General features: G+C 40.0%; 1 protein-coding gene across 1 annotated transcript; it reads left to right on the top strand.

Annotated features, from left to right (window-relative positions):
• Window positions 1–712: 712 nt before the first annotated feature.
• CDK7 (cyclin dependent kinase 7) lies at window positions 713–14,440 on the top strand. The gene is made up of 12 exons (XM_075182437.1): window positions 713–1,481; window positions 4,161–4,220; window positions 5,553–5,586; window positions 8,315–8,382; window positions 9,093–9,161; window positions 9,399–9,509; window positions 10,180–10,298; window positions 10,865–10,964; window positions 11,044–11,130; window positions 11,693–11,842; window positions 12,618–12,765; window positions 14,224–14,440. The coding sequence occupies exons 1-12, from the start codon at window positions 1,398–1,400 to the stop codon at window positions 14,250–14,252; spliced, it is 1,059 nt and encodes a 352-aa protein (XP_075038538.1). The 5' UTR covers window positions 713–1,397; the 3' UTR covers window positions 14,253–14,440.
• Window positions 14,441–15,710: the final 1,270 nt, after the last annotated feature.

The raw sequence follows: 15,710 nt of genomic DNA, 5'->3' as shown, positions 1-15,710 counted from the left end.
CTGCCAAACTGACCTGCACATAGCGTGCAGCCCTAGCTGTCAAAAAGGAGGCGGGGACTAAATCGCCCCCCGTACAATTATTTTCTAGATCCGCCCCTGGGTACCAGTGACATTTATCGAAAAAGTAATGCCAAGGCAGTGCATTCGATAAGAATCTGTCCCAGCTCATTTATCTCTGGAGTCTTTACTGCGCATGTGCAGAGTAAGTTTAGTTAGTCAACACAGGGATCCGAACATCCCCCTCCTGCGATGCTCTCACAATACGATTAACAATGTCACATACTTACCAACTTTATAATGTTGGTATCCGGGAGCCTGCGGGGAGCTGGGCGTGATGGGGGGCGGGCCTCCAAAATTTTGGACCCCCCCCCCCATTTGACAGCAGGGGCGGGGTCAAACGCCGCGATTCACCGGGAATCGCGACGTTTGGGACCTAATTCTGCCCACTTCACTAGGAAGGCAGATCCGGGAGATTGCCACACTCTCCCGGGATTCCGTTAGACTCTCGCAGAATGCGGGAGTCTCTCGGACATTCCGGGAGAGTTGGCAGGTATGCAATGTCACCATCAGATGGTGTTGGCCATTGGGGTCAAGCTCCAAACAGCTAAGCTATTTGGAGCTTGATAAATCTGCCCAGACCACAGTCCCCATTGGAAATTGTGGGGAACGCAGTATTGTGCAGTACTTTGCCTAATGCAGAAGATATCTCCTGCATTAGGCTTTTGTTAAATTGGTTCGATACTTATATATTTCTAAACCTGGCAGATACAGACGTTTTTGCATACTTGATAAATAGGCCCCCATGTCTGATGTTTGCTAACCATAATATATAAATAAATAATAATAATAATAATAACCCGGAGCAGCCTGGTACCAATCCCATATACAGTCTATCTTTATTTGTATTATTTTTTCACAATTTATGTGTTTACTGTGGATTTTAATCTCCAGTATAGGCTTAAATAATATTGCAGTGAATTATTTCAGAGAATGACAATGTGACATAAATCCGCCTCTTAAGACCGTTTGTAACCATAGCAACAGCAGCAACATCACCACATGGCTAAACGTGCCTGCTGAGCCGGAAGGCAGGGACTGCTGCTGCCAATTACATGCAGAGCTGTTCTGAGTACTAGAGAAAATACAGTATAAGATTAGCTTCATTTTGGTGTCTTCTGTTGTATATGAGGACTCCGGGCTGGCTGCCATTTTTTCGGAGCTACAAGCAAATGACATCGTAAACATCACTACAAACATGGCGCCCCTGCCTAGCTCTAGGGTAGCGCTGCTCGGATAAGCGGCTACGTCAGAGTGGCGCTGCTGTCGCGCCCGGATGTAGAAGTGGGGGCGTGGCCTATGGTAAATGCTGGTGTCAGGCTGGTGGCCGTAGCTCTGGGATGATGGAGGCGGTAGGTGGAGGTGTAGAGGTGAGGTCTCGGTCCAAGCAGTATGAGAAGCTGGATTTCTTAGGAGAGGGACAGGTTAGTATTGCTCCTAGTATTGTGGCTCCCTCTTACTCTTTTCTAATTCATATATTAGACTTAGGGCTAGATTTACTAAGCTGCGGGTTTGAAACAGTGGGGATGTTGCCTATAGCAACCAATCAGATTCTAGCTGTCATTTATTTAGTACATTCTACAAAATGACAGCTAGAATCTGATTGGTTGCTATAGGCAACATCCCCACCTTTTCAAACCCGCAGCATAGTAAATCTAGCCCTAAGTCTATAGGTGGTTGTTGTGGAGCCACCAATTCTAAGTGGCTGGAAGGGCATGCTGTGACTTATAGTTCAACAACAGGTAGAATGCTATATATTGCTAAGTCCTGGGCTAAGCTACTGCTTTCAATGGATAAATGTCTGATTGTGTATTCTAAATAATATGAGAGCTCTGCTGCTTTCACCTATTAAGATGATCACTTGTCAATGTTTTGTGCTTGCATAATAGCTGGAATACAGAACTTAATAACATTAAGCAATGATCTCTAACCCATATCTACCAGTTGAGTCAGCTTTGGGGTGCTTCCCCTATTATAAAAAATTTGGTCTAGTTTATTGGTGTTACAAGGCATTATTTCTTATTGCGCTATATTATTAAATATTCCACCTTATTTTACCATCTGTCAGCTCTCTATAGAGTTTGGAGAGGATATGTCCGATAGTGGACATTTTCTTTAAGGTCATTTTGCCTCATAGGTAATGGATTTTATGATTGTCATAATATCATTGTTCTACTTCCATTTCTCTCACATTTTCTTTTATTTGGGGTCTATTTACTAAGGTGCGATCAGCTATAAAAGTGGAGAAAACAGCATTTTTTTTTCAGTAAAATGCCCATTATATAATTTTATGAAGGGTTCAATGCAGGAGAAATAATAAATTTCTTCTGCCATAACCCATCTCAGGATGGCTTTACCTGTCATTTTCAGTGGGATCCAGCTGAAGTCTCTCTGTCTTCAGTAGAGTCTCACCCGTGGAAGTGCTATGCGGATACTAAATATACCCTTTGGTTCCATAAACAATTAAAACCTCTTTATTGGTAATGGTTCATTTTATTATGTTCCTTTTTTTCCCCAATGACTGACTGTTGTTAATAAAAATTTCTAAGCAAAAGTAAAGCACTGTGTTGTAGTTTTATTGCCTTTGCATAAATTAGGTAGTGATGAATTCTTTATATTCCTGCATTCAACCGTTTAAAATGTATCTGAATGTTCTCATTTCACAGCAGCTACCCTTTGCACTTGTGAGCCAATTTATGAAGGATTTGTTTTGTGGTATTTTTAAAAAATTACCCGCTGAATGCTCAGAACCCAGGACTGAACTACTATGACTCGTGGACTTTTTGATGGACTTCTTACTGGAAGAGACTGACACCCTATATTACTTGCATGTTAAAGATATCCTAGTGCTTTCTCCGCATTATTTTTTGCTTGGTAGATAAAGTTTATACTATTTTTCTGGGAGGGTAAAGGGAGGAGACATGTTTTATATGCTATTCTATTAATATTGCCATAAAGTCCCAGTTTTACTGGCTAGACCAGTAATATACTGGGCAGGTGGCGATGCTAGTGTTGTAGGAGCACATGTAGGCCGTGATTCATTAAGGTACACATACTGAGCGCATCGTGTGTTTGTGTTCAAACATATGGAATTCTGGCATAAGCACAGCCAAATTCAACAAGGAGCGGATCTGAAGATACGTGCGCTGATGAATTTAGCTCTAATACACAAGACACTGCAGGATATGTACAGTACCTATGTGGAATCTAAAATCGCAGAGGAACGCACAGCAAAAAAAAATTCAACTAAGGTCAACTGTTAATAATATAGGCATTTGTGATAAAACAGTTTAAAAAAAAAAAATTATATTTTTTTTCTACATGAAATACATTTATTAGGATGTTCTTAGAGGGAGCTTCATTTCCTCACGTTGCTCTTTAGAACAACGCAGGATGCGCATTATTACAGTTAGTACGGTAATTTTAACACAGATTTCTGCTCGCGGCTCAAGAAACTGCCAGCAAAAATCAGCATTGAAATTAACTTGCTAACGGTAGTAATGCACATCAATTACCCTCTCCCTTAATGTCCAATGAGCATAAAATACATCTTTACAGTTGCTCCTGATTGCAAACTTATGTTATAGTATGTATCATCACAAGTACTCAGGACTTATACTAGCCCTGTAGCTGGGGCAAGAGATACAGCAGGTAAACAAGTAACTTTTGAGATTTCCCAAAACTTGAATCAGACGTGGCTGCATGCGCTCAAGTTTGACCCGCCCTTACATTACTTTGACTACAGGCGAGCGCCCTGTTCCCTCCATGAAACCATAGGTTGTAGTAAGTGTCCTTTGCATACAACAATAAATTGAACATTGCTGTGTTTAGTTGCGTGTTCGATTCTGGGCATGCGTAGATCAAATTTGCGGATTAAAATCAGCATTTACGTTCCTTGATGGATCAGGCCCGTAGAGTTTAGAGATTCTTTCATAAAGCTGTCTCTTAAAACCTGCGAGGCAGTAATATGCAAATTGTCCTTTGTCCCTAAGCCATATAGGGACATATTCTGCCTGTGTACCTGTCCTATACACACTTAGAAGGCAGCCATTGTCAGATGTTTGTTTTCTTTCAAATTCATTCACTGTCTTTCTGTTTTCTAGTTTGCTACAGTCTACAAAGCGAGGGATAAGAACAGTGATAGAATTGTGGCAATTAAAAAGGTTTGTTTGACTGCATTGCATTTAAATATATATTTCTTTAGCCATAATGTGTAATTGTTTGCTTTATAAAGCATTGCTATGCATGAGCAGAGATGGTAACTGAATCCTCTGTCACGTAACATTTGCCGCCTCTCGACCAGGTGAATGTGTAATGAGTTCTGATTTGCAATTGAGATTTTTAATCGTTACAGGTGTCATAGTAACTGAACTACTGCACTAGAATAGTTTTTCATCTGAGACCATTCTTTGTTGTTAGACTATAATAACAAGAGGTCTGACTAGTTTAGTGCCAAAATATTAACATAATTTAAGATGTTATTACAATTATTGGACATTACAATATAACATTATTTGGAAGCGTGGCAGATAAATGTAACCTTTATCACATGACTACAACTTGAATCTTAATGTGGTTCAGAATACTCGTGTTCTGAACTGATGCAAACCTATATTGGGTGAGTACACATGGCATCCGTATTTCAGTAAGACTGTTTACAGAGTGTAGCTCAGCCCTGGGGTAAAATAGGGCTTATTGGCCTATATTGCTCTGGAAAGGCTCCAGTGCTCTGAGTGCATTTCTCTTTGTGCTAACCACTAAGCCACCGTGCCGCCCTCAGTTACCCTATTTAACCTCGCGTCTCAACAGTGTTTAGCAAACTTCTGGACACAGCTCAACCTAACTGAACCACGGACCCCCTCTGTACTCTGTCCAAGATGAAAGTAAATAAGTAATTTTTTAACCATGAGTCTAAAAAAGCTGCTAGCTTGTACTCTACTCACAAGAGAGGGCTGCAATATGGGGATATCCAACTATTAGGGCTAGAAATAGAGGCTCATCATCATCATCATCATCACCATTTATTTATATAGCGCCACTAATTCCGCAGCACTGTACAGAGAACTCACTCACATCAGTCCCTGCCCCAATGGAGCTTACAGTCTAAATTCCGTAACACACACATACACACTAGGGTCAATTTGTTAGCAGTCAATTAACCTACCAATATGTTTTTGGAGTGTGGGAGGAAACTGGGGCACTTGGAGGAATCCCACGCAAACACGGGGAGAACATACATATGGCCAACAATAGCTTTGTAATATTGCAGGAACCTTTTTGACGTAATAATAACAGCATTATGCTATTGGCTAAGTACAGTGCTTAATAGCACTGTACTTAGCCGGTTTTTGCTTCCATAACTGTTTTTGGCAGCTATAATTTGCCATTATCTTGATAGTCTTGTATGTAAAAACTAGCTAGCTGAGTAGGTGTGTTCTTTAATGTAAGAGCTGGCTAACATGTTTATGTTTTGTTTTCTATTTTTCATCCTGTAGATCAAGTTGGGTCACCGAGCTGAAGCTAAGGATGGTAAGTTCTCTTCCATCAATTTTTGTTTCGTATTTATAAAACGGCTTTGATCTAGGAAATAAAACAATGCTTGTTGCTATTGCAAACTGGTGCGTGTGTGTGTGTGACTCACTCATGCTATTCTGTGGCCCTGTAGAATTTGGGCCTGAAATCTTGACCCTGCATAATACTGGCGGACACTATTCCCCTGGGTAGTTTAGCGATTCTATAATTCAGCGCAGTGCGCGGCATGAGAACAGGCGGTGAGATCTTGTAGGGTAAATCTTGTGAGCGCATGCAGCTCTGAAAGGTAGGAAGGATATGGATGAGGAGTCTTTGCTCTCCCCTCTCACAGCTGTGAACAAGGAGGGAAGGTCAAGAATGGAACTGAGGAGCTGCTAGGTTATTGCAGATCGTTCCTCCTTACACTCTTTTTGAAACTGCTTCAGCACAATTGGGGAAATGTCAGACTGTAAAAATCTACATGTACACACAAACATTTAACCTGTCCCTCCACTTACAAACATATTGTACACATTCTTGGCCAAATGTTTTCAATATAAAATTGAAGAGAATAAATTGATCAGAAATTAATCTTCCGGTGTTGGCCAAAATCCAATTTGTTGTCATCGGCTCGAAAGAATTGGCTTATTAATACAAATAAAGTACAGTCAGTAATGTTGACCGATGTCTGAATAACAAATAAAACCAATGTTGACCTTCCTTGGTCGAAGCAAGTTGTGCCTTCAACATATCACAACTGCTGATTATGTAACCTTACCCCAAAGAGTATTACATGACTGAAAATAGGCATATTTTCAGCCTGGAATTAAAATTAGACCTCCTTATCAGACTAGACATGTCATCAAATCTTGTCTTTTACATCCTCAAACTGTTTTTACTAGGACAAAAGAAGAACCAAGTCTGTGTTTCTGCAATATAGTCATATGACCTCGCCAAAGATGCTGCAATCCTAAAAGATGTAGCTAAGCAAAACTTGAATAGAACCATATCGGGGGCATTGTATCATTGTGCTCACCCTGTCCATGATACAAACATATATTTAACTCTTTCAGTCTAGAGAGGTGGCACATTTCTCTACAGTGACTACTTATGGAATACACCGTACCAAGAGCTTTGTAACTATTTTACTTTGCCTTCATAAGGCTGGGTCCACACTACACTGTTTTCAGCAAATTATTGGGCCAATCACCCGATAAACGACCGTTCAGCACGATATTGCATTAGTGTGTACACTTAGACGATGAACGATAGTCGTTCCAAAGCACCGACCATTGTTTGCTTTTATTGTTCAGCCGATCTATAAATCTCGTTCAGCTATGGAATGACGTCCTTCCCATCCCTCAGTGTGAGCACAGATCTGAGGGTGAATCTTCTAAAACATGTATAGTGTGTACATGAACCATCTGTTGGTAAAATTGTTGTAGATAACACATTGATTGGAAAATTCTGTATTATGTACCCAGCCATAGAGTGCATATACACTGCAGAATTGGCAGATTTTTAGTTCTGAACAATCGCATCAAACAATGATCTGTGATTTGGAATGATAATTGTTCCTCGTTCCAGGTTACACACTACTGTGATATCGAGACAATCGGTCGTTTAGCGTCTGAATTGCCTGATAATCTGCTGAAAACTCTGTAGTGTGTACCTAGCCTAAGACTACATCAGATTGTAACACAGCATGATGCCTTGATGATATTGTACTAAATAGAGTTGTTTGAGAACACACAGCTGTCATCGGTCACTCATTGTGATCCACACCTCCTTGTAGTTGGGGACTTTGGTGATAAGATTATGTGCAAATTACCTATGGTAAAGCGATGACTCTTTTCTGGGTATAATAATTGCCGCTGCTGTTGGGCGGTCGAAAAATAAGTTCATCCTGCATACATAGTTTATTTTTTCTGCCACATAAGCAGCTGGGTGCAATATCCTTAACTTCTACTGTACCACAATTTGTGTAACAAGAAAGTTTGTGTATGCAGCTAAGGTAGTGGTGTCTTAGTGCATTGATTGCAGATGTACACAGCCATTATTTAAACCTTTACATTATAAATTGCTTAACGGTAACTGGTTGGGCTATTTACATACAAAGCCATTATTTTGTAAGTCTGCTACAGTACTCTCCACTGTTATTTTTTGTTTGTTCATTATCTCCAGTGAGATGTTTGTAAGGTTAATGTATTATATTTACAAGCAAATGATATGATCTCCTCTCTTCTATCCTGTGAAACATCCCCTGCTGTGGTTTTATGTGGCTGCCTAGGAGAAGTCTGGGAATGTTCTGGTCATTGACCTCAATCTCCGCTCTATTGTATGTTTGTACTGACCACAGACTTGTTTAACTCCCTTTACTTGGGCTAGTCACTGTTTGTTTTGTTGGTTAGAAAGTTTCACTGCATCATGTTACTATTTGCAATTGGCTTTTACCAGGACTTTAGTTGAAGCTACTAGAAATCAATTATTATGCTGCAGGGCTTGTCAGTGGCCACTAGTCCAGGAGAGGGAAGGAAGTTGGGGGGAGAGGAATTTTTGCATGTTGATACCCTGTTTATGTCACATGATCCTGCTTTAGTAAAACACTCATTTTAAAGAACATGAATGCATTTTTACATAATAAAAGGTGTGACTACAACTCCCATGTTAGTAAGGACTGCCATGTAGCCTGATCTATAGTAGCAAAATAAAGTGTTACAAGACACTTTTCTTGTTTGATTTACAGGCATAAACAGAACAGCTTTAAGAGAAATCAAACTTCTACAAGAATTAAGCCATCCAAATATTATAGGTGTAAGTATGATGTCTTCTCTCTCTGCCAGTACACAAAAGTTATTTGCACAATGTTTTATACTATTGCTAATATGGTCCGTTCCTGCCCTGGAGGTGGCTTCACACTGCTGGTTTTACCCCCGGCTCCAAGGCTTACATCTCAGTCCCGAAAAATAAGGCTAAGTGGAGGGAGGGGGGAGTCCACAGTCAGTTGAGCACCAATCAGAAAACGCACTCCCGAAAATCATGGCTTCTGATTGGTCCTCCAGCCCCTTCTTATGTAGTAATATGTCTTTGAAGTTCACAGCTTATTACACTCATCTGGTTCACATTTCTAAATATGTTTTCATTGTAATGCTGAAGCTTGAATATTTGAACATATGTTATTACTAAACCTTTATTTGCTAGAACTGTTTCCTGCATAATGAAACATATTGCACACAAACTGCTGCGAAAGTAGTACAATAATCTTGTTGTATGGCTTTCCCAAGCTTTTATAAAGGAGCTACTAACACTGATTTTATAGTTTACATTGCACTAGTGTCCCATTGTTTTTGTCTTTACCCCTTAAGTCCCATATCTCCTCCCAAATAACCAAAAATAATTCTGGCAAGCATATATAGGCCACATTGGCACTGTTTGAACAACCCCAAAGTACATTTATTTGTAATGAAAACTGTTTTTTTTTCTTTAGGAAGATGAAGCAACTAATATTTTTGGTGTCATTGCAGCTTCTGGATGCGTTTGGCCACAAATCAAATATAAGTCTGGTATTTGATTTCATGGAGACAGACTTAGAGGTAAGGGTCGTGAATGATTGTCGGATAAAATAAAAATTAAGCAAAATGAAATGACGGACACAAGTCAAAGGCGGTGGAACAGTGTTCTTGCACAAGCAAAGACTTAGCACACTGCTTATTGATGTAACTGACTATCCATCCAGACCTGTTGTGTAGTGCTGCAGACTCTGGGACTATTTTCTGTATACAGGTGATCTGTTTTGTAAATACGGATGTTGTATGTAATTTCCTTTGCAGGCTATAATAAGAGATACCAGCTTAGTCTTAACTCCAGCGCACATAAAGTCCTACATGTTGATGACCCTGCAGGGCTTGGAATATTTGCATCATCTCTGGATCCTGCATAGGGTGAGTTTCCATAGAAGACATAAGAATCATTGCACTGATATGTAGCTAGACTCTGCTATACTTTTTAGCTGACTAACACCAGTAGAATATGCTTTGCATCCTCCACATTGACGTATGACAAATATCCAATCTACTTGTTATTACACAATACATTTGTTTTATAAATAAGTCTGTTAGAAAATAGTTTGTTTACAAAAAAAAAACATGAAATGCTTTTAAACAAAGAGAAAAATATTTACATTACTTTATATATGTACTTTGTTTCAAATTATAAGTTTACTGGTACACAATGTAGAGCCTGGCTCACTTTTAAAGGCGAGTTTGACCTGACGGTATTAAATCTTCATCTGCTCATCTGGGATGTCACCAGATTATTAGCCAATCAGATCATCAGAATGTTCACTGCAGCACAGATTGTTTCAGGGGATGAGTGTTGAATTTGTGGTATGCTGTAACCTATCTACTGTGTGATTGAGTTAGTGACGGTGGGAGCAGTGTCATGATGTGACGAGGGCGAATAGAGGTAAATGGTCCCACAGATTAGTGTTAGATAGTGGAAGGAGCAGTGTCCCAGTAACAGTGATGTAAGGCTCCTATAAATCTGTAGCATGAAGATTATGGTGTCTGAGTCACCTGCATGAAACTCACGCAAACAACTTTTTTGTTGTAGGATTTGAAGCCAAACAATTTGCTGCTAGATGAGAATGGGGTCCTTAAACTGGCTGATTTTGGTCTGGCTAAATCATTTGGAAGTCCGAACAGAGTTTATACTCACCAGGTGGTAACAAGGTATCTGCTTGAAATATGATGATCCATGTATAAGATTGAGTAGTTCAAACAAATCAAATTATATGGTTAACATAAAAACGCAGAGAGGATGATCAATTGACATCAAAGCTCCACTTGTAGTAATGGTTCCTAGCTATGAGTGACAACCACTGATGTATTTTATTTTTAATTACATTTTTTCTGCCATGTAGATGTTTACATTACACATGTCATCCCCAATTAAAATCCATTATGTCTTTGTGACCACTTAACGCCCACTAATGTACAGTTGCAGGAACGGCCCTCATTCCTACATGATGTGACTTCACAGTTGGTCCATCATTGACAGCCCAGAACTCCAGAGATATCTGGGATTTATATGAATGGTTCCTGTCCATTCAGTTGGTTCCATAGATTGCTGTGCAGTTTATTGAAGGTGCAGCCCCTGGTGATCATGTACAGGAGACGCTACTGGATCTAAGAGGACCCAGATTGTTTCTGGGTTTTAATTTAAACAAAAAAAAAACGTTTCTTATCAATATCTTACCGGGTTTATTGTGGTTGACTGTACCTTTCTCTGCTCATAGGTGGTATCGGTCCCCAGAGTTACTGTTTGGCTCCAGGATGTACGGTGTTGGTGTGGACATGTGGGCGGTTGGGTGTATTATGGCTGAGCTCCTCCTCAGAGTAAGTGACCTCCTCAATCTGATAATGACGCGGTACAGCTCACATATAGGTGTACAAACATATAATGCCTTTATATTAGGTCCCTTTTCTGCCTGGAGATTCTGACCTGGATCAGCTTACAAGGATATTTGAGACTTTGGGTACTCCGAAAGAAGAGCAGTGGCCTGTGAGTATCCAGCATTACATAACGTGCAGTAATTGGGACCCGTTGTCTAATCTACACACAAGGATGTATACTTTCCAGAGACCGTGCTAGGGCATTCTGTGAGGCAGTCCTTTGGCTGAACCAATATTCATGAGACTGTACCCAATCAAGTTGTTTGCCAACGCATTCTCCAGAATATTGGTTCAGTCCACAACAGGGCTGCCGTCACTGTGTTTATGCCACGGGTGCAATTTACATAGAGAATTAAAGTGAAAAATGTCTTTGACAAAAAAAGATCTTCAAAATTCTGGCTTTAAACAAGTTCAGGCTCCGACGTTTAAGATGATATATTATAAATCCAGTTGTATGTTAAACCAAATAAACATCCTGACCTTTGTTGTGATTGTATTGTCTCAGGGGGGTGCTGTTGCCTAAGGATTGCTGGTTTGAGGTATAGGTCCACTCTGCAGAATGACTGCTGTATAGTTTTTGGGGTTTATTGCTTTTTATTTTGTTTGTTTTCTGAGCATATGTATTATGTTAAAATATTTATTGTGTCCTAATATCTGGGAATTTTGTGCAGGGCATGACCAGTTTACCTGACTACGTCACATTTAAGAGCTTTCCAGGGACCCCACTGCAAATTATATTCAGTGCTGCAGGAGATGACCTGCTTGAACTTCTACAAGGTTTATTCACCTTCAACCCATGTGTACGATACACAACATCCCTGGTATGTTCCCATTCTGAGCTGACCTCGTTCATGTACAGTGCTGTGTCTTTTGTTCTTCTATAATCTATGCCTTGAGTTAGAAGTAGCATGTTCAGGCAGCGCTCAACTAGCTTCATAATGTTTTTTCATTTTTATTATTTATTTATTTTGCTAGCCCCTGTTGTAGAAATGCTGGAAGATCGGAGCAGTGGAGGAATGTTCAGAACTGTTAAGCATGGACCATATATAGCAAAGATTACAGTGATCGACCAATTGGGTGCTGCCTTCACTACACACCTCCGCTCTAAAGCAGTTTAAATGTTTTCTATCCACTTCAGTCTTCCAGCATTTTCAAGACAGCGGTCCTTCCTGTGACATTCAGCATGGGGGCAACAATGGGTAGCAGAGAACTGTTGGTATACCAGTCTGGTTCTGCTGGATAGACAAATGGAATTTTTTAATTATTTATTTACATTAAGATTACTTGTATGCATATCTCTAACATAAAAATAGGCAAACAGTGTCTCCTCTGCTGCTGTAGAAATGAAAGTTCCAGCATACCCTGCCAGCCAGAGTTCTCCAGCTCTCGTGTAACTACAAGTTCCAGCATCACCTTCCAGCCAGCTGGGATTTAGTTCCAGACAAAGAGCCACAATTTGCCTTACCTTTTTCTAGTATAAATTCAAATAATGCCATTGATGTCTGTCGGAAACTTCGCTCTCTTACAGTGGAACAGTGACTTATCTCCTCTCTATACATCTTGCAGCGCTCACTAGTGCTTCTCGTTTTTCTTTAGGCGCTAAAGAAAAAGTATTTTAGTAATAGACCAGCACCAACTCCTGGGCACCTATTGCCAAGACCCAACTGTTCTGTAGAAGTATTGAAAGAGCAGCAAAATCTTTCTTTGGGCATCAAAAGGAAGCGGGTGGAAGGCCCAGAACAAAGTAAGTAATTGTGGCCAATTGGTATCTTTGTCCTCGAAATTGGGAAGGTGGGGTGTTAGCTGCTACTAGTATGCTGGTCGCTGTACGTAAACAAAACCAGAGCTGTTCATCTTTGCCCTCCCTCTGGCCCCTGACACGAGCTTCATGTTTATTTCTTAGCGTTTATTTGTGTAGCGTCGCCACATTACACAGCTCTTTACAGAGAATAGTGTGTCCGTCACATAGACAATGCCAGAACTGCGAAAAATGTTAATTTGCAATCTAGTTTGAAACCAGGCATTAAGGACTTTTTTATAATTCTGTTTTTTATGGGCAACTGCACAACGTATGGATTGAGTTCTCGCTCTCTTTTGTAAGATATTATTTACTGGATGTTTTATTTGATTTCCCTTCCCCCGCCCCCCCGCACAAAAAAATACCAATGCTATTCTGAAAACGTTGCGTTGGGGTGGCCCCCCGAGCGCTGATCGTGCCTGAAGAATGCCAGCACCGGATCGGAGGTTTGGGTACTTAAAGCTGACTACAGAAAACTTGACAACAATTTTCCCTGCATGACAACAGTGATGGACTGCCGGGTGTACCGACTGTACAATGTTTTTTTACAAACTATTCTGCATTGTACAGCCGGTACACGCAGCGCCTTAAATGAGCACCTTAATACCAGCAATGACAGTGTCGCTCTCTGTAGTGACGTCGTTTTGGGCGGGCGGTCTGTCGATGCGCCGCATTTGTTTGAAGTCTGTTTTCCAACCAGTCGCCAGGAACACACTGTCGGTAAGCGGTCTATCGCTGTTGTCATGCAGGGCAAATTATTGTCTGGTTTTCTGTAGTCAGTCTTCTGACTACCACCGGAATCAAGGATAATGTGTGATTATTTTAAGTGCATACAGGGCAATAAGAAGCAGCAAAGTCTTTGTATAAGGTTACATCTTGGCAGCAAACAAAGCTACTCTTTCTTTGAGTGACCGTCATTAGCAGTTAAGTAATTCTAAGCAGATTCCACTTTATTATATAGTGCATGTGTAGCAGTCTTCTCCTTAGAGATGAGAAACTCCCTCCCTCACTCTGATACGGACAGATAGTCCAGGCTAACACTTGACTGACCTTGTTTCTCAAGTAGAGAAAAGTAATAAAGTATTGGAGATATCGGCACTAATTGTTAAGAACATACTGAAGACCTTGAGGGGGGGGGGGGGTGATCTTTGAATGGGGTAAGTCTTTTGCTTCTGTGTGTCACATCTGACTCCTGACTTGAATGTAAAGATATTGCAGGGGGTAGACACACAAGGCTGGGAATAACTTGCAGTGAGATAGGTGGCACAGTACAGGCAGACATTGTAATGTGTTTCATTATAAGAGAACTTCATTGTTCTCTTATATCGTTTTCATATTTGTTCAACCTATGTATCATGGATTTAAATTTGTAAGTTAAAATATCGTCCTGTTTTTGTTTTTCAGAAGACATTGTGAAAAAGTTGAATTTTTGACTTCAGACCAGGCTGCGATATCTGTATCCTGAGCTGAGAATTGCTGCTATTAATGGACTACTTGACCGTTTGAACTATATCAAAGTTTAAAGAGAACATTGTAATATATTGTATAGTATATTAACCTACTATGTAATGATAGTAGCAGTATTTTTTTGTGAATAAATTCATTTTGTTTTAAAATCTAAGCACCTTCTTTACCATGTCTTAGTGCATAAATAGGTGCTAGAGGGTTCTAAGGGAACAAGTGAATTCAAGAATGGAAATGTAATCCCATTCTTACAGGCCTGCTGATATATATCAAACAGTCACATTTACATCACACCATGTATTGTTTATGTAAAACCAACAGTGTGATATAGATTTTCAGTTAAGGATCTGGTGGATAAAGGCTGTATATTTATACAAGTAATAAACATGCCTTTCCGCCAAAGAGATTAAGGTAGAGTAGCAAATGTTACTGTGCTGCCTACATAAATATTAGCTTTCGCTCGCTATTCTGTAACATAGCAAGCAACGTGGGGCCTGATTCGTTAAGCATCTTAAATGAAGAGGTATCTTATTTCAGTCTCCTGGACAAAACCATGTTACAATGCAAGGGGTGCAAATTAGTATTCTGTTTTGCACATAAGTTAAATACTGACTGTTTTTTCATGTAGCACACAAATATCAACTTTAGATTTCGGTGTACAAATAAGCTATCAAGTATTTGTGTGCTACATGAAAAAACAGTCAGTATTTACTTACGTGCAAAACAGAACACTCATTTGCACCCCTTGCATTGTAACATGGTTTTGTCCAGGAGACTGAAATGAGGATCCTCTTCATTTAAGATCCTTAATGAATCAGGCCCATGGTTACTCCTGACAACATGTAATTATGCAATTGCCCACTAAAAGTTGGCTTCATTTTTAGTTCATATTCTTCCATAATTAGTCATTTTGTCACAGCATCCTAGAAAACGCAAATATAATTAACAACTATTGTTCTTAACCAAAAGCAGAAATCTTAGGCATCCTCATAGTTTAAAACAAGTAGGGATTCAGAGCTGGACATAGATGGAATTTTATTTTTATAATTGTTACAACCTCCCCTCCATTCCCCAGCAATTACTGCTATTAGGGTTCAGAGTGGTCTGGCTCTGAGCTGGAGAAATTGTATAACGAGTCTTGCAGTTAAGTACACAGTTTATTAGCCAATCACATTATCTGATCAGTGACCTATCTACCTGTGTGATTGTTAGTGAGGACCTTTGGCAATGGGAAGGATGTGTGACGAAGGGATGTAGGGACTGTGTAAGTAGATGGAGAAGGCCCCAATAGCACAAAGTGGGGATACAAGAAGTAAGGTTTTTGTGTCCAATGCATCTCTGTAGGTATGTAAATACAACAAGTAACCTTTTCACATGTGTATGAGCAGCACTTCATGGAATCCCTTGGCTGTAGATAAATAACAATA

Source organism: Mixophyes fleayi, chromosome 1, assembly GCF_038048845.1.
Source record: "Mixophyes fleayi isolate aMixFle1 chromosome 1, aMixFle1.hap1, whole genome shotgun sequence".
Classification (NCBI taxonomy): Eukaryota; Metazoa; Chordata; class Amphibia; order Anura; family Limnodynastidae; genus Mixophyes; species Mixophyes fleayi.
This window is presented reverse-complemented; position numbering and strand designations above follow the sequence as displayed.

Excerpts from the sequence above, each read along its gene's own strand:
- CDK7 (XM_075182437.1), top strand. The coding sequence starts at position 1,398 with ATGATGGAGGCGGTAGGTGGAGGTGTAGAGGTGAGGTCTCGGTCCAAG. Across the intron at positions 5,587-8,314 it reads CCGAGCTGAAGCTAAGGATG|GCATAAACAGAACAGCTTTA; the intron begins GTAAGTTCTCTT and ends TTTGATTTACAG. Across the intron at positions 9,162-9,398 it reads TCATGGAGACAGACTTAGAG|GCTATAATAAGAGATACCAG; the intron begins GTAAGGGTCGTG and ends TTTCCTTTGCAG.